Raw genomic sequence first — 19,511 nt, 5'->3', positions numbered from 1 at the left:
ATTTTTAGGTCTCGCCTCTCAATGCGCATGCGCATTGAGCGGGGCGAGACTATAGGGGCTTAAACAAGAGTTCAACTGACTGTCGATTCCATGCAGTGCATGTGCTTTTTAACTCATTGCACAAGGGCAATGAGTTAAAATGCGCGTGCACAGCATCAAATCATCAGCTTGGTGCCGCCAGCAGCTCTTCCACTCCGCCCCCTGCTGCATCAAAGGCTTTGCGCTCTGCCTCAGCCCAGCCATTCTCCTCCCCTAATTGCCCCCTGCACAGTCTCATACAAGCCCCATCTGTCGACCAAAACACAACGTCTCTTTAACTCCCTACTACAGGGCAAAATACATGAAAACTGCAAGCTTCTGGTACAGAACAAAACACATCTCTTTATCAGACTACTACAGGGCTGAACACATGGACACTACAAGCTACTGCTGCCGAACAAACACAGCATCACTTTAACAACTACATACAGATCAAAATACAAGCACACTCAACCCCTGCTGCAGAACAACCCAGCAGCTCTTAAACACGCCGCTGCAGAGAATAAGACATGGACACTGCAAACTCGGGCTACAGAACTAACTACTGCGTCTCTTTCACAACTTCCGACAGGGCAACCCCTGCTACAGGACAGAACACAGGACACACTCCAAGACTCCAGGGATCGGTTCAAAACACAGTGAGGTTTTAACATCTTGTAACAGGAAAAACATGCAATGATGGGTTTGCACTGGAGATCTGACTGGAGTGCGCTGCGCTGCCATCTCCATCTGGGACAGAAAAAAAAATACACTCTTAGGTGCAAAACAGGCACAACGCCACTTCACCGATTTCCCACACAACAAATACAGTGTCACTTTAACATACGCACCTACAAAACATAAAAAAATCTGTGTCATTTCAACGCTCTTTTCTGCAGAACAAAATGAAGTGCAGCTTCAGCCCTCTGTGCAACAGAACATGTCACCACTCTAAGTGCCAGACAAAATATAGCGCCTCTGCAGCACTCCCTTACGGAAATAATAACAGTGTCACCTCGGAGCGGTGCTTCGCAGCGGGGAGGGTGTGACTGGAGCCCTCTCTGGCGGCCTCACAGTGCAACACTGTCCCAAGGACAAGAGACAGCGCAGTATCGGCACTTAGTGGCAGAACCGCGGAGGAAAGTGCAGAACCACGGGTACCTTAGCTGCACGTACCTGTGGAAACCCCTCTGGATCCCCTTTATCAAGCCCACTGAATCAGTGGGTGTTTAACATTATAGCATATAGGTGGAAGGGTAAACTCGCAGTCTCCTTGCCTTTATTTCGGCTGATCAGAGGGTCCTGCTGTATTCTGTGAACTACAATTGCTTGTCGCGTTTAATCCTGAGAACTGGGCCCTGTCTGGGCACATTGGCCACAGACAATAGTTGAATGAAAGTACCTGGCTCTGCCCTCTTTGGCATAAAACGTCGACTTTATCACAGTTGATTCACAACGGGTCCTGAGATAGTCTTCGAGGAAGGAAACCATGTGGGCCTATTTATTTGTGGAATCAATCTAAAGGAAACTGTATCATGGAGTTTAAGTTGAACTCTATGTAGACATCCTTTAAAGATGAAAGTATTTCTAAATTCACACGTTTTCAATCGCATTTCTCCCGCAAGTCCACTACGGTTCGCGACTCTTTGTTCAAGCATTAAGCGAGATACGCGGCGTCATTCAGCCGTAAATCTGTCTGGTTTCTCGGTGTTGTATCCGCAACTCCCCTGCAAATATAGCAGGGGTCGGAAACGTTTACTCGCAAATCAACGGCCACTCTAATACGGTTCGTAGCCCTTTATTCGCAGATCCGCTCTAAACCAAGGAGGTTCGCAAGTTACTGCGGTCCCGTTTTGAAAGGTTCACAAGTTATTCATCTGCAAGTTAATTCCATTCAAACTCTGCGAGGTTTGCAAGTGAATCCAGTCTAAGCCCAGTCAGTTTCACAAGTTAATTCTACGCCAGTTGCAGTGAGAAGTTAATTCAGCTCAATTATATTAAGTTTCACAAATTATCAGCGCCAAGTTTCTTTAGGTTCGCAAGGTCACGTTTTCAATTTACCTCAATTCTAGTGCCCGGGTCCTGTACTGCATTGTACGCCAGTGCGTGAAACACAAGTGTGCTTTTTATGCATTATTCGTGATATTCAAAACAGAAGCGACGCTCTAAGGTTTATGTTTGTGACGGGGGCGGGATACTTCCCTGGTATCTGATCTTCCAATTATCAATCAGGGAGCTGGGCACTTTTATCTTTATTGCCCGTGTTCTTTATCTCACTCTGGTTGGGGGGGGTCTATTTTTCGAGCCTGCTCTCTGCGCCTGGCCGAGTCACCCTCACACTCTGTCGGCCGCGCCTGCCTGTGTGTGGGAGCGCTCGGCGCCCACGGTCTGGCATTCTGGCGCATAATTCACGCATGGAGTAGTCCAAGGAGTAGGAAGCTCGGGCTACCAAGACTGATTACTGAAGCATCTTCAGTCATCACGCACGTCTGAAACGGACTGCTTAACAACATGGAACTATTAAGCATTCTTAAGTGATGAAATAAAACGGAACAATAACCATATTTTCAACGTGCTATTTTACGTTTTTGTTAAAGCAGTTCCTGTGACTGCATGTATTCCTCTGATTTGCATTTCCCTGGACTAGTACTGTAGTGTAGCCTTAGAAAGCAGTTCGTTCATGCTAGTGAATGTTTTTGTCTGCTGTGCCTCTTCTCTGTGCGAACACTGTCACCATGAACTTATTTAATATTTGAAAGTATTGCTTTTTTTCAACAATGTGCAAATACACTTTGTTCAGTATACAAATGCAATCTTTACTAAGCATTGCTCATCATTCAGGATGACACATTAGCCAAGGACTTATTTATTGTTTAAAACCCTTTTCTTTTTTTCAACGTGAAATGTTACTTTTTTTTTTTAGTAAAGCTGTTAATGTTAATGTTCACGCAAAGGAATCATGGCGCTATATCCCAAGAAGACAGTGTACTGATTACGGGAACCATCCTTATACACATACGCCAAACGCTTTCTTAAACAGCCAGATTTTCAATGCATGTCTAAAAGTTTCCATTTTTTTGAGAAAGCAGTATGCGACAGAAGAGAATTCCAGACCTTAGGAGCAACTATTGAATACCGCTGTCCTACTATTCTCCACCACACAACTCCACCGACACAGCTCCACCGATGCACCCACCACACAGCTCCACCAAGGCACCCACCACACAGCTCCACCGAGGCACCCACCACACAGCCCTACCGATGCACCCAGCACACAGCTCCACCGATGCACCCACCACACAGCTCACCCCGATGCACCCACCACACAGCTAAACCGAGGCACCCACCACACAGCCCTACCGATGCACCCACCACGCACAGCTCCACCGATGCACCCACCACACAGCTCCACCGATGCACCCACCACACAGCTCCACCGATGCACTCACCACCCAGCTCCACCGATGCACTCACCACACAGCTCCATCGACACAGCTCCACCGATGCACCCACCACCCAGCTCCACCGATGCACTCAACACACAGCTCCACCGACACAGCTCCACTGATTCACCCACCACACAGCTCCACCGATGCAGACACCACACAGATCCACTGACACAGCTCCACTGATGCACCCACCACCCAGCTCCACCGATGCACCTACCACACAGCTCCACCGACACAGCTCCACCGATGCACCCACCACACAGCTCCACCAATGCACCCACCACACAGCTCCACCAATGCACCCACCACACAGCTCCACCGAGGCACCTACCACACAGCTCCACGGATGCACCCACCACACAGCTCCACCGATGCATCCACCACACAGCTAAACCAATGCAGCCACCACACAGCTCCACCGATGCACCCACCACCCAGCTATTGGCATTGTAAATAACAAAGCAATTAATTTTGCTATTTTCAAGACCAACACATAAAAAAAGTTGTCATTTACAAAACCAATAGCTCCAACTTTTCTAATGCAAAACCTATTGCATTTCCAATGCTTGTTGGTACTGTTGGTGCGTCAATATAGTATTTTATGTGTTCAGTTAAGGTGTGCCCCCCCCTTCAAGTAAGTGCACTCATATCCCGCCTTCCCTCACCTGCTGGATGTATTTAATGTGGTAGGTCCCCTGGACTTCTACAAATTAAGTTGGATCTGTGAGACTTTTTAAAAGTACTAGCCTATCATCTGCATATATTTTAAGAATACAAATTGCATGTGCCTACTGAGTACTTTTTACAAGCTAAGTATTCTTGCAGGTTGGTATGGTGGTAAATATATGTGCTCCCTTTAGTGTTGTACTTATAATTCCTACTCCTTAGTTTTTTAGGTCTCGCCTGCTAATGTGCTTGCGCATTGCTGGCGAGAGATATAGGGGCTTAACCAGAGCTTAACCAAACGGGCGATTTCATGCAGTGCCCGTGAAAAGCATGTGCACGCATCAAAGCCACCAGCCTCCCTCCCACAAGCTTCCCCCAGCGTGCGCTCTGCCTCAGGCCTTTCTCCTCCCCTAATTATTCACGGCCGGCCGGCTGTACTTTCACTTTCACGGCCGCCAGGCCGTGTCTCGCTTTAACTTGTTTTTTAAACTTGTTTTAGAGAGCACTGTACACTCTTCTCTGTGCATGTTTAATGCCGGCTAAACTGAGCATTTCACCTACTGGTTACTGTAGCAGTTTGGTTTCTGTGGTGAACTCTGCACAGGCTGAAGCCCTCACTGCGACAGTCTCGCTAAAGATAAAAGCTTGCACAGACAATCAGTAACTGCAGAGCTGCTCTCCGGGCAGAATCCCTCGCAGTGGTCTCTTTCTGGCAGCTGCGGCTTCGGGGCCAATGGGTGTCTCGCTTAGGGATGGGACAGTTTTCACTCACTGGCAACAACAAGCACATCAATCAACCAAAAGGTTTCTTGCTGCTAGCCGGCATTTATGTAATGGTTGTGTAGTTGATCGAAAAGGTTTTACCGCCATTCTAAATTAGTCTGAGATATTTTACTTTCTCCGTGACAGTAGCCAATGTGAGTTGAAATCTAGAAATATAACCCTTTCAGAGTATTTCGATCGATAAAATATTAGTAAAATGTAATAAAATTGCCCTTCAACTCTATAAACAACTATTTTTAAAGAGGGTTTTTTCTAAATTCACATTTTTAACAAATACCTCTAAATGTGTCTGCAACTCGTTTTAATATCTACTTCATTCTTCAACCCTTACACCCTTAATGAGCTCTTCCCATTCACGCGCTGGTTACCATTTGCTCCAGCTGGTCCCCCCCCCCCCCAAGTTCTTGAAGTGCGATGCAGCGCTTCCCTCCCACTCTCACTCCCCTTCTCCCCCGCCCTATCCGACTTGTTATTTCTTTTCGTGGCTGAGATTTCAGCCTGCTGTAACAGTCACACCTCTATAAACGATTCTAATTTTGAAGCTAAAATACATTTTACCTGTTTTTTTAGAGAGCACTGTACACTCTTCTCTGTGCACGTTTAATGCCGGCTAAACTAAGCATTTTACCTACTGGTTACTGTAGCAGTTTGGTTTCTGTGGTGAACTCTGCACAGGCTGAAGCCCTCAATGCGACAGTCTCGCTAAAGATAAAAGCTTGCACAGACAATCAGTAACTGCAGGGCTGCTCTCCGGACAGGATCCCTCGCAGTGGTCTCTTTCTGGCAGCTGCGGCTTCTGGGCCAATGGGTGTCTCGCTTAGGGATGGGACAGTTTTTACTCACTGGCATCGACAAGCGCATCAATCAACCAAAAGGTTTCTTGCTGCTAACCGGCCATTTATGTAATGGTTGTGTAGTTGATCGAAAAGGTTTTACCGCCATTCTAAATTAGTCTGAGATGTTTTACTTTCTCCGTGACAGTAGCCAATGTGAGTTGAAATCTAGACATATAACCCTTTCAGAGTATTTCAATCGATAAAATATTAGTAAAATGTAATAAAATTGCCCTTCAACTCTATAAACAACTATTATTAAAGAGGGTTTTTTCTAAATGCACATTTTTAACAAATACCTCTAAATGTGTCTGCATCTCGTTTTAATATCTACTTCATTCTTCAACCCTTACACCCTTGATGCGCTCTTCCCATTCACGCGCTCGTTACCATTTGCTTCTGCTGGTTGCCCCCCCCCCCCGCCCCAACCCAGGCTCTTGAAGCGCGATGCAGCGCTTCCCTCCCACTCTCACTCCCCGGCCCCATCCGAGTTGTTATTTCTTTTCGCGGCTGAGATTTCAGCCTACTGTAACAGTCACACCGCTATAAACGATTCTAATTTTGAAGCTAAAATACATTTTACCTGTTTTTTTAGAGAGCACTGTACACTCTTCTCTGTGCACGTTCATGCCGGCTAAACTAAGCATTTCACCTACTGGTTACTGTAGCAGTTTGGTTTGTGTGATGAGCTCTGCACAGGCTGAAGCCCTCACTGCGACAGTCTCTCTAAAGATAAAAGCTTGCACAGACAATCAGTAACTGCAGAGCTGCTCTCCGGGCAGAATGCCTCGCAGTGGTCTCTTTCTGGCAGCTGCGGCTTCGGGGCCAATGGGTGTCTCGCTTAGGGATGGGACAGTTTTCGCTCACTGGCAACGACAAACGCATCAATCAACTAAAAGGTTTCTTGCTGCTAACCGGCCATTTATGTAATGGGTGTGTAGTTGATCGAAAAGGTTTTACCGCCATTCTAAATTAGTCTGAGATGTTTTACTTTCTCCGTGACAGTAGCCAATGTGAGTTGAAATCTAGAAATATAACCCTTTCAGAGTATTTCGATCGATAAAATATTAGTAAAATGTATTAAATTGCCCTTCAACTCTTTAAACAACTATTTTTAAAGAGGGTTTTTTCTAAATGTACATTTTTAACAAATACCTCTAAATGTGTCTGCATCTCGTTTTAACATCTACTTCATTCTTCAACCCTTACACCCTTGATGTGCCTTATTACAGCCAACAATTAAGAGGTTACTACAAATGACATTAGATGTGGCATATATTAAGGCAGCTGGCTTAATAGCTTATTACGTAATCGTGAGAAGGGCCACAGGATTGGTTAGCCCCTTAAATATATTACACAACGTTTTAGCCATTTCCTATTACATAATGTTTCATGACAACCTATTAAGTGATCAGGGCATTAAAAATGCTTAGCAATCCATCATCCAGTAACCTGCTACTCCAGCATCTAATGTATTGCTCATTAATTTAGTGCAATACATAAGCAGTATCCGATATTTTGTTAACAGACCAAAAATCAGGCACGCCTAAGCCTGATTCACATCAGATTGCCCCTGCATATAGCGGTATAGTTGCCAAAAAGAATGTACTGGAAAGAAGCCAGCGCAGCTGAAAGTGTCAGGCTCTTGCAAGCCTTTCAATAATCACCTTTTTTGGTTTTCACATGCTCAAACCACTGTACTCTGCTGGGTAATAGCGGGAAGCTCCCAACTTATTACATAATAGCTTCCTTTTATTCTGGCAGACTACATAGCTATCGGTTTATAGTGCAATGTATGCAGGTTTCATTTCGATCACTATTAGCAGTTGCCTAAAATAGTACATATTCAGAATCATGCCCCACTGCAAAATGAATCTGTTATTTCCTTTAAACAAAGCAACCTGGCCAGGCCTATGGGAATCCAAAATGTCTTTCATCTGATATTTCATTACTAAAAGGCAGGCTAGGCTGCCCCTTCCTTTGGACTTGCAAACGCATCCACTATCATTCTGCTTCCTCATCTGAAAACCAGGGATGTACATGTTTGCACGTTACCTTAGCTATATTGCCAAATTCTGTCTCTCTAATAGTTTCCTCAAACAAACAAAATTGCAGGTGAAGCAAAATTACCCCCACACGCCGTTATTGGATAGATTTTGCCTGGGGGGTGGGGAGGGCTGTGAAAGGAATACATTCACATGAATGGCAACTGTTATATCTCTCTACTTTCCCAGAGGGCACGTGCACAGCTCCTTTGAGCACATAAAGTCTTAAACAATGTCTAATGATGATCATACAAGAATGCAGGCAATTGGCAATGGGTTTCAATTAGCAGTGCAATAATCAATAGAATCATAACTTGATGGCCCATGCGGAGGAGGAAATATAAAAACTACAAGACCCAACCTGCTTTCCTTTTTTTGGCTGAAAACTATACCTAGGAAAGTTTGCTCGAGCTGTCTCCTTCACTAATCCCCACCTCGGTCTTGTTCGTCTTCACGTCTCATCCTTTCTTCTCAGCGCCGCTCTCGTTCACCCACTGTCTTCTTCATTTCTCTCCACTCCCTTGTCATATTTTTTAACTCATTTCTCGCATTTTATTCTCTCTTCTTGTTTCTTTCTTGCACACTGCTGCACGCCGCACACTGCTGCACGCCGCACATTGCTGCACGCCACACACTGCTGCACGCCACACACTGCTGCATGCCACACATTGCTGCACGCCACTCATGGGACACCACCACATCACTCACGGGACACCACCACATCACTCACAGGACACCACCACATCACTCACGGAACACCACCACATCACTCACTGGACACCAACACATCACTCACGGGACACCACCACATCACTCACGGGACACCACCACATCACTCATGGAACACCACTACATCACTCACGGGACACCACCACATCACTCACAGGACACCACCACATCACTCAGGGGCACCAACACATCACTCAGGGGCACCAACACATCACTCACGGAACACCACCACATCACTCACGAAACACCACCACATCACTCACAGAACACCATCACATCACTCTGGGGCATCCCTCAGGGTCACCACCACATCACTCTGGGACACCACCACATCACTAATACACCACCACATCACTCAGACCAACCACAACCGCATCGCTCAGCCCAACCACAACAGCATCACTCAGCACCACAACAGCATCACTCAGCGCCACAACAGTACTGTCCTTGCTTGCTACCAACAAGCATTGCAATAGCCAATAGGACTCGCATTAGGAAAGTGTAAGCTAATGGCTTTGTGAATAACAATGCTACTAATTTATATATTTTCAAAGCCAACACATATTAAAAAAAATGTTAATTTACAATACAAATAGCTCTGTTTTCCCCTCGCCAGCTCTCTCATCTCACCCGTCTCTCGCTCCTCCCAACTCTGTCTCTAGAAACCACTCCCTTTGTAACTCTGTCTCTCATTGTCTCTCTCCACACAACTCTCTGTCTCGCGCCTCCAACTGTCTCTCGGTGCCTCTGCGTTTTTACTCTGTCTCTCGTTGTGCATTTTCCGTACTTGTTTTTATTATTTCATATTGCCAATGTTTTTCTAACTCTTTTGTCGGTACTTCTTTACTCTCTTGATCTGTCTCCCCTGCCTCCATGATCTGTTTTCCCCTCGCCAGCTCTCTCATCTCACCCATCTTTCGCTCCTCCCAACTCTGTCTCTCGAATCCTCTCCCTTTGTAACTCTGTATCTCATTGTCTCTCTCCACACAACTCTCTGTCTCGCGCCTCCAACTGTCTCTCGGTGCTCTGCGTTTTTAACTCTGTCTCTCGTTGTGCATTTCCCGTACTTGTTTTTATTATTTCATATTGCCAATGCTTGTTTCAAGATTGCTGTGACTCTTGCTGGATTGCTCTCACTCCCTTGTTCTCTCGTGTGTGTACTTCTTTACTCGCTTGATCTTTTAAGATTGCTGTGACTCTTGCTGGTTTGCTCGCACTCCCTTGTTCTCTTGTGTGTGTGTGTGTGTGTGTGATGCTTTTCCCCTATGCTTCATTCCCATGTTGCGTTGCCCCCTCCCACCCACTCCTCAGCAAACTACTTGCAGGCATGTAAACATTTTTTATTTTGTGTATTTTTCGAAAAAAGAAATCATTGGCCCAGGTTGTTTGGTCACTGTTCCAAACAGATGTTACTCAGCAAGGAGTTACTTAGCTAAAGCGCTGCTTGTTTCCTATCACCCCCAGACGTTCAAAAATAACATCTCTGTCGAACAAATGCGACTTTTGAAATCAATGGAAAGAAACAAATTGCGCTGCCAGTTTCTATAACTTGCAGACATGTCACAGCTTTCCACGCACTCCGTTGAGTAGAGCCAGCAGCTTAGCTAGCGCTCCCAGCTCTGTGTCTAATCCGAAGCTCCTGAACTTGTGTTTTTGGTTAGGGCGAGCAAACCCTGGAGCTGCGTGGTAAGGCCGCCTGGCTCTTGGTAAAAGACGAGTCATTGTTTTTTCCTTCTTTCTTTATTCTTGTTAAACAACCGACCACTGTAAAGATTACGCTCCCACAGCATGTTTCCTCCCCTCTCCCTGTGCTCCCCCTCCCCCAGCCCGCACACTGGTGCTCCGAGGCCTCCAGACCCCCCCATCTCTCCTCCCAGCACGTTTTCAATTAGTTTCGGCTGCTCGTTCTTGCTCCTCCACTTCCTATTTCACCCTCACTCTCCCTTGTTCTCTCTTGTTACTCTTACCTCTTTTCCCATCTACTTTCCCCTATACTGTCTCCCCGCCCACCCACTTCACTCTTCCTCTCTCCCCCCCCCACTATCTCCTCCCCTTTCCCTCTTAAGAACCCATAAAATGCCACAGCTTACTTTGCCTGGGTTACAGCAGTGCAACATATTTTTTTTCCTTATGGTGTGATGTGTGCATGTGATATTGTTATAGTGGTAACTTGTGCATGTAGTTGTTACATGGCAGTGTGGCATTTTCGAAATGACATCTGTGGCAGTATTTTGTGTGTGTTATGCTATGTTCTGACGTAACTTGTGCATGCCTAAAACTGAAATCAAAAGTCTAGGCTTCTGGCTGGAACAGAATCTTTCCATGACAACACAAGCCAAAAAAACAGCCGGCACCTGTGTTGGTCTACTTCGATCTACCAGGAAGATTCTTCCACTACTTCCCGCAACCTCCCAGAAAATGCTTATGCAAGGTCTAATATTATCAAGATTGGACTATTGCAATGCCCTTTTTTTGGGTGCCCCTGAAGCCACGCTCAATGTCCTGCAGCGAACACAAAATGCCGCTGCAAGGATACTCACTGGCACCCCCCGTAGAGTTTCAGCCAAACCTGCCCTTAAGACACTGCACTGGTAGCCGATACGCGAAAGGGTCAAATTCAAGTCCCTTTGTACCACCCATAGAGCTATGCAAAACCAAGGACCCCCAATGCTGAAATCTATGCTCTACCCATACACCCCGAACAGACCCTTACGGTCAGCGCAAGGCAACCTGGCCAAAGTCCACCGAACTAAAAGAGCTCGTACTGGTGGACACCGTTTCTCGGTGGTCGCCGCAACCCTCTGGAACTCTCTCCCAATCCAACTCCGGTCTGAACCTAATCATATGAAATTCCGAAAGCTTCTCAAAACTCACCTTTTCCCACAATAACCTTTTCTCTTCCCCTCAGCCTCTACCCTCAGTTGTTGGTCTACAATCACAGCGCTGGGACGCTTCCGGGCAGCCATGCGCTATACAAATCCCAAATTCATTCCCAAATTCATTCATTCATGCAATGATGTACATTTTGGTCACATGTGCATTTTAAAGTGTGCGTTTATTTGAATATGATAGAGTATGTGGCTCATGACTATGACTTGTGTATTTGGTGAAGTACGTGGCAAAGTGTGGGCATGTGATGACACTCACTCACTCTAACACCTTCTATAATTACATGCTTACCTCTCTTCACCCGTCTTAATCTGAAAATCTATTCCAGCACTTCCTTCTTTAAGTCCCAGTTCTCAGCAAAAATAAAATGTATCAATGTTTAAAGCTTTATCACAAAAAGTAGAAACAAAAAAATGTTTATTACACTTTTAATCTTCATTTTTACAAATATTATAATACGCTACACATTATCACAAAAAAATTAAGCTAGTGCCATTATACATTAGTGAAATTATTATGTAATTATTAATTATTTATAAAAAATAAAACCCATTACAATTTGTCATAGCAATACATGTAAGTTAGGTAAATACTAAACATGTATATTTAATAATGCTATAGGTGTCACATTTGCAATTTCTAAAAAAAAAATCCCATTTATAATAACAAAATTAATGCATTCGAAATTATAAAAACATAAACAAAAATTAAAAAAATTATTACATTTACAAGACCAATAACTCACACTTTTCTAATGCGAGACCTATTGCATTTCCAATGCTCGTCTTTAACTTGCTCCTATTCTATTTAGTCTAGGAGGGGGGATGTTTTGACCTTTTGGTACTTCATAGTTCCACTCTGCAGTGATATCGTACAGTTGTGACTTTTATTCAAACAGTAATTTCATTGTGCACCGGTACTGCAATTGCAATCAGTTTTGTACTGTCAGTGCATCATCAAATCACTTTTTAGTGTTCATATTAGTGCACCCCTCCCCAGTAAGTGTACTTCCCTTACCCATACCTCTTGCTTAAGGTGTGTATGATGAGGTAGGACCCTTAATTTGGGTGCCTTGAGTCTCTAGTACACTTAAATATTTAGCTCCACTTGTCCTCCTTTCTGTCCTTATTCTAGATATACTCTCCTTTCTCTTGCATGTTCACCGGGGTACTGTGGCCTGACACTTATAACGGTTGTTATCCTGGTATATGCAAGTATAATCCTTTTGCCTTCTTTTCCACAGGTATGACAATTGCATTGTTGTATTACAAGCAGTATCCATATGCTTTCCTTTCCTTAGGTCTGTGTATTGAGCCATTACGTTGTGCAGTCTGTGAATGTGCACCTTTGTAAAATCAACGGTACAGTTTGCTTGTCCTCAATTTGTATCTCCTTAGGCTGTTTTCCTACAGGTCCCTTGGACTTTCCCCTTTCCTCCTTTCCGCCCCCCCACCCTTGTTGCTGGTTCGTCTAAGGCAGAGGTCTTCAAACTTTTTGATGCCGAGACCCCCTTGTAAAAACTTTTTAGGGGTAAGGACCCCCTTCCGACAAAAGTTTCTAGAAACTGGTACTCCTCATCATCATCTTTTGACAACCATAAATGCGCCTGTTAGACCTCATCACATCCATCCATCATTCATCCACCCACACTTTCACACATCCATCCATCCTTTCATCCTTCCATCCATCCATCCTTCATCCATCCACGCTTTCATCTTTCCATCCATACATCCATCCTTTACCCCTCCACCCTTCCATCCATCCACCCATCATTCATCCACCCACCTTTTCACACATCCATCCATCATTCATCCATGCAACCTTTTATCCATCCATCATTCATCCATGCAACCTTTTATCCATCCACCCATCCACCCTTTCATCCTCCCATCCATACATCCATCCTTCATCCATCCACCCTTTCATCCATACATCCACCCACCCTTTCATCTATCCATCCACCCATCATTCATCCCCCCACCTTTTCACACATCCACTCATGCATCATTCATCCATCCATGCAACCTTTTATCCATCCATACATCCATCCATCTGTCCACCCTTTCATCCTTCCATCCATCCAGCCTTTCATCCATCCATCCTTCATCCGTCCACCCTTACATCCATACATCTATCCTTCATCCATCTATCCTTCACCCATCCACCCTTCACCCATCCACCCTTTCATCCTTACTTCCATAAATCCATCCTTCATCCACCCACCCCTTCATCCTTCCATCCATACATCCATCCTTTACCCATCCACCCTTCCATCCATCCACCCATCATTCATCCACCCACCTTTTCACACATCCATCCATGCATCATTCATTCATGCAACCTTTTATCCATCCATACATCCATTCACCCTTTCATCCATCCATCCACCCATCATTCATCCCCCCACCTTTTCACACATCCATCCATGCCTCATTCATCCATGCAACCTTTTATCCATCCATACATCCATCTACCCTTCCATCCTTCTATCCATCCTTTATACGTCCATCCTTGCATCCATCCATCCATCATTCATCCCCCCACCTTTTCACACATCCATCATTCGTCCATGCAACCTTTTATCCATCCATATATCCATCCACCCTTCCATCCATCCATCCATCATCAGTCCACCCTTTCATCCTTCCATCCATCCACCCTTTCATCCATCCATCCAACCTTTCATCCATACATTCATCCTTCATCCATCCACCCTTTCATCCTTACATCTATCCTTCATCCATCTATCCTTCACCCATCCACCCTTTCATCCTTCCATCAATACATCCATCCTTCATCCATCCATTCACCCATCATTCATCCACCCATCTTTTCACAAATCCATCCATCCATCATTCATCCATCCATGCAACCTTTTATCCATCCATACAACCTTTTATCCATCCATACATCCTTCATCCATCTACCATTTCATCCTTCCATCCATCCACCCTTTCATCCATCCATCATTTCATCCATCCATCCTTCCATCCATCCACCCTTTCATCCATCCATCCTTTCATCTATCCATCCACCCTTTCATCCATCCATTCATCATTCATCCACCCACCTTTTCACACATCCATCCATCCTTCATCCTTACATCCATCCATCCACCCATCATTCATCCACCCACCTTTTCTGTGCCTCTCTCATGGGGGGGGGGGTCAGTATCTCTCTGCTCTTCTTCCTTCTTTCCCGATCATGGGAGGGCATCTCTGTGCCTCCCTGCTGGGGGCGGGGGACGAGTCATGGGACTCACAGATCCGGGCGCGCAATATGCATTGACCTCAAAGGGCTACACTACAGCCTGCTCCCCCAGCCCCCCTCCGCCCCCCCCTCCCTCCTCTCCTCCTCCCCCAGCTCGAAACGGCTTCAGGGACACACACACACAGCCACACCCGAGTACTTGACAGGTCTTTAGAAGACCTTTTACTTGTTAATGAGGCTTTGATGTTTTTCACACCTCGGTGTGAATTAGGCCTCCGCCGTGAACACCCTCGATCAGCCCACCGCCAGGAACTGCGTGCTCTGGCAGAATCTGCGTCCCCCTTCCAAGGACTCCACGACCCCCCAGGGGGTCGCGCCCCACAGATTGAAGACCTCTGGTCTAAGGTCTCATTCCCGGCACTCTGGTAATACATTGCCCCCGCATGTTCCTCCTTTAGCCCTTCCCTCATCTTCCTGCCTTCCCGTGCTTTTTCCCCGCCCTTCCTTCCCTTTTGGTTCCCCTTCTTCAGCGAGGGGAGATGTGTTGAAATCTTTTTACACTTTTAGGTAATTATAGTGGTACATTCCTGTGTTGTAATCTACTTACACTGTATGTAATTATAGTGGTACATTCCGCCCACCCCCCATGTACCCTTACCTGTTGGTGTGTTCCACTGGAGTCTGCTTTGGAATGTTGAGTTCCCCCAGGCAGTCTGGAGAGTGGGTGACAGAATAAAGACTACTACTACTTACTTCCGCCTCAAGAGTCTTCTTTACGGTAGTAGATTCAATTTTACAACACTGTATGCTGTTGTTTGAAGAGAATGTGAATGACACTACAGTACACCAATATATGGAGACTTGCTGACATCCCATATAAGTAAATTATGGAAATATAACGCCAGAAATAAACAAACTTCAATGCCTTAGAATGAAAAGTTAAAAACCTTCTAATTATTCTTCAATATGTCAGGTGATACAACAGAGAATATATAAAGTTTAGATAGATATATACAGAGCAGAAGGTGGACCTACCTTGGGAACTGTCTCTGGTTTGGCCGTTTATATGTTATCATGCTATAACTTACTTAAAAATTATATTTCCTTTTTAATTTTATATATATATATATATATATATATATATATATATATATATATATATATATATATATATATATATATATATATATATATATATATATATATATGATAATAATTTATTTTTTTGTTGCTATTTTACGTTTATGTTTCACACGGGGAAAATACCAGTCTTCACCGATTTTCCCAATATTTGTAGTGGCCTACACATAAAAATACTAAAACAGTGCAATACGATAAGGGCAAGGTGGTAATATTAATGTCAACACGTTCCATATGCGGATTAACATAACACAGTAACAAAAACATTTTCGCCACGTTCCCCACAGTTTTTATTCCTCCAAAACGGTGCCAATCGTTGGGTTTCCTCACCTGTTTTTGTCATCCGCACAGAAAGCCATAAGTACCATGCATGTACTGTCACTTGATGCAGCTCAGTATTTCCCCACGCACACAGTACAGCATGGCTTGCCTTTTCAAGAACTTCAAACATATCATTAACACGTTCAGCCCCGTAGCACTGAACTGTTTACTCGCGGGGTCCCTGGACTTTCGTTTTCCGGTGCCACCAGGAACTGAAAACAGATCAAAGATAGTGGGCATCCAGGAAACGGGGCGTCTCGCTGTCACGTGCCCAGCCAATCAGAGCGCGGCAATGTGTCCAAAGGGGCGGGCTTCTGGCTATTTGTAAACAATGACCCTGAGCGGCGTTATAAAGGGCTGAGGAGACCTGTCGGAAGCGCATGAGGGACCGTTGCGTCGGAGTCCACACTGTGTGACCTTCTACGTGCGTTTGACTACAGTCAGGAGTATGGAGGCGAAGCTGCTGGAGGAGCCGGGCGCCCAGTGGCCCTCCATGGCCTGGCTGCTCCCCGAGGGGCTGGTGCCCCCCTCTGCGGCGGGTGGCGCCCGGCTGTTGCTGCTGGCCGTGCTGCTGCTCGCAGTGCAGTGGCTGGTCAGCCGCCTTTGGTCATACGGCCGTCTGATGTCCAGCAATATCCCTCCGGGCCCGCGACCTTGGCCCCTGGTGGGAAACTTCGGCTTCCTGTTGGTGCCGGGGCGGCTGCTGGCGTTCCTGCGCCGCTGCACGGGCCAGACGCACCGAGGAATTGGGGTGCCGGTCGAGGGCGATGTATTGGCCCCCCACGTCTTCCTGACCAAGTTAGGGCGGTTTTACGGCAACATCTTCAGTCTCTTCATTGGGAACCGCATGCTGGTAATACTGGGAGACTTCCCCACTGTGCGCGACGCTATGGTCAATTATGCCGAGGTGTTCTCCGACCGGCCGAGCGTGCCCATGGTCACCATCATCACCAAGAGGAAAGGTGAGTGGGGAAACAGTGCGGGAAGGGGCGATGCCATGCAAGGCGTGCAGCAATGCAGGAGATGCCACACTGAAGCAGGAAGCAAGATGAGATACTGACTGTGGAGCGTTTTGAAGTGAAAGTAGAGCGTGCAACACAGTGAAAGGACAGTGCATGGTACTGAACATCTTAGGCTACATTTTCTGCATTCCGTACTATTAAGGGAGGAAGGCAGAGCGTGCTGTACTACAAAGTGAGGTCTGGATTGAAAAATCAATGTAAGCTCATTATGATGCACAAAACCATGACACTAAGCGACGCTATCATGGGGCAATGCAGTATGTGCACCTTTTATGTGGGTATTTGAGGCATGAGACACTACAGGAGTGTATGGCACGACGCCAACAGATATGTAACAAGGAGAGATTAGAGAGTAAACGTAGAGCGTGTTGAGCCCACAATACTGTTAGGGATTGAGCTCCACTTCCCCATGTGCTACAGTTAAATGTAGTTTTTATTACTGGACACACTGATATCAATACTAGGACATAGTACAAACTCAATTTACAGCTCAAAGTTGTCTCACAAATACATTAACAATAAGATACAAGTCAATTAAATCATTTATTAAGCAGTCTAATGAAATCTATATGTTTTTCTCATTTGGCTTCATGTGTGCAGTGGCTAATCTATCTATCTCTCTCTCTCTCTCTATATATATATATATATATATATATATATATATATATATATATATATATATATATATATATATATATATATATTACCTACTGGCGGTCGCCAGTAGGTATATATAGTTAGGATTTTTTCTCTATGGGATTTTTGAAAATTCTATGTCTAATAACTTTGGCGTTTGTGGACGGAATTGGCTGAAATTTTCAGGAAAATGGAACATTTTGTTTCTGAGCAGCCCCTGACAATTTGGGGGGGTTTCATCAAGGGGGGGCCGAGAAAAAAGGGGGGTCCCAAAACGCGTTTTTCCCATGTTAATTTCCATAGGGCGGTTGGCCTCACTTTTAGCTCGAACGGCTGAATGGATTTGCACGAAACTTGGCAAAATTGTAGGGACTGTTAGCCCGATGTGCCTTTGCTAGGTCTCAATATATGTGCTCCAGTGGATTTTGAGTAATTTAGGTTAAAAAAAAGATATATATCTGGGCGGAGCCTAACCACACATCTGATCTGATTGGCTGTCAGCACTTCATCCAAGAAGTGTTGGCAGCCATCTTGGGACCAATATACATGATAGCACCTCATTAAAAAGCATTGTAGTTAATAGAGGGTTTTAGGACTTTAGTTACATTATAAATCATTTGTTGATGGTACCATACTCGTTTTAGGAATTGTGGTGGCTTCTAAGGTGATTTTACCATGTGAAGAAACCTTCTGCTGTGATATCATGAATATTGTTTGAAAGAAAACTAATATCTCATGATTTTCCCACAGTGGTTTGGAAGGGGATCTATAAGCTAAACTGAAAGCATATTTTCTGTAAATTCACATTATCTTTCTCAGTCATGTGAAAATGAAGTCTGACATTCTCAGTAAAACATGTACATCCAACAAGGACAGAGACTGTCAGTTGATTCCTTTGTGTTCTACTGCAGCCTCCTAGAGTGTTCTAAAGAACAACTAGAGCGCTAACAGTCCTACTTATTACAAAGGTATGGCACACCTGAAGCCATCTTGATTGGAATAAAGTGGTAACTCTTAAAACATTTAATTTAAAAAGAAACAACATGAGGGGGTATATTTTGCCATAGAAAGTATGATTAGTGCTGCAGAATGAAAAATTAGGGCACATTTTAAGTGACTTCTCAAATCCTTTTCTATTTCATTAAAACATTCTGACATGCAGTCTCCCAAAATGGCCACCAGAGACAAAAGAGCCCAAATGTAGCCCAAATATCACCCAGATGTAGCCCAAGTATAGCCCAATGACAGAATGTCCCAGAGTGTTCTAAAGAACAACTAGAGCGCTAACAGTCCTACTTATTACAAAGGTATAGCACACCTGGAGCCATCGTGATGGGAATAAAGTGGTAACTCTTAAAACATTTAATTTAAAAAGGAACAAAATGAGGGGGTGTATTATGCAATAGAAGGTATTATTAGTGCTGCAGAAAGAAAAATTAGGGCACATTTTGAGTGACTTTTCAAATCCTCTTCTATTTCATTAAAAAATTCTGACATGCAGTCTCCCAAAATGGCCACCAGAGACAAAAGAGCCCAAATGTAGCCCAAATATCACCCAGATGTAGCCCAAGTATAGCCCAATGACAGAATGTCCCAGAGTGTTCTAAAGAACAACTAGAGCGCTAACAGTCCTACTTATTACAAAGGTATGGCACACCTGAAGCCATCTTGATTGGAATAAAGTGGTAACTCTGAAAACATTTAATTTAAAAAGGAACAAAATGAGGGGGTATATTTTGCCATATGAATTATGATTAGTGCTGCAGAAAG

General features: G+C 44.7%; 1 protein-coding gene and 1 long non-coding RNA gene across 2 annotated transcripts in view; one reads left to right on the top strand and one right to left on the bottom strand.

Annotated features, from left to right (window-relative positions):
• The window catches only part of LOC147728133 (uncharacterized), a 91,535-nt gene extending 75,135 nt beyond the window's left edge, over window positions 1-16,400 (bottom strand). The window contains exon 1 of the long non-coding RNA XR_015309363.1: window positions 16,093-16,400. This is a non-coding gene — a long non-coding RNA (uncharacterized LOC147728133). The remainder of the gene's footprint in view (window positions 1-16,092) is intronic.
• CYP2U1 (cytochrome P450 family 2 subfamily U member 1) overlaps window positions 16,386-19,511 on the top strand; it is a 228,750-nt gene continuing 225,624 nt past the window's right edge. Inside the window, exon 1 of the mRNA XM_086962016.1 lies at window positions 16,386-17,045. Within this exon, the coding sequence (XP_086818142.1) occupies window positions 16,532-17,045 (514 nt within the window). The 5' untranslated portion in view covers window positions 16,386-16,531. The remainder of the gene's footprint in view (window positions 17,046-19,511) is intronic.

Source organism: Lissotriton vulgaris, chromosome 3_1 (assembly GCF_964263255.1).
Source record: "Lissotriton vulgaris chromosome 3_1, aLisVul1.2, whole genome shotgun sequence".
In the NCBI taxonomy this organism is placed as follows: Eukaryota; Metazoa; Chordata; class Amphibia; order Caudata; family Salamandridae; genus Lissotriton; species Lissotriton vulgaris.
Note: the sequence above shows the minus strand (reverse complement) of the source record. Positions and strands in the feature narration are given on the sequence as shown.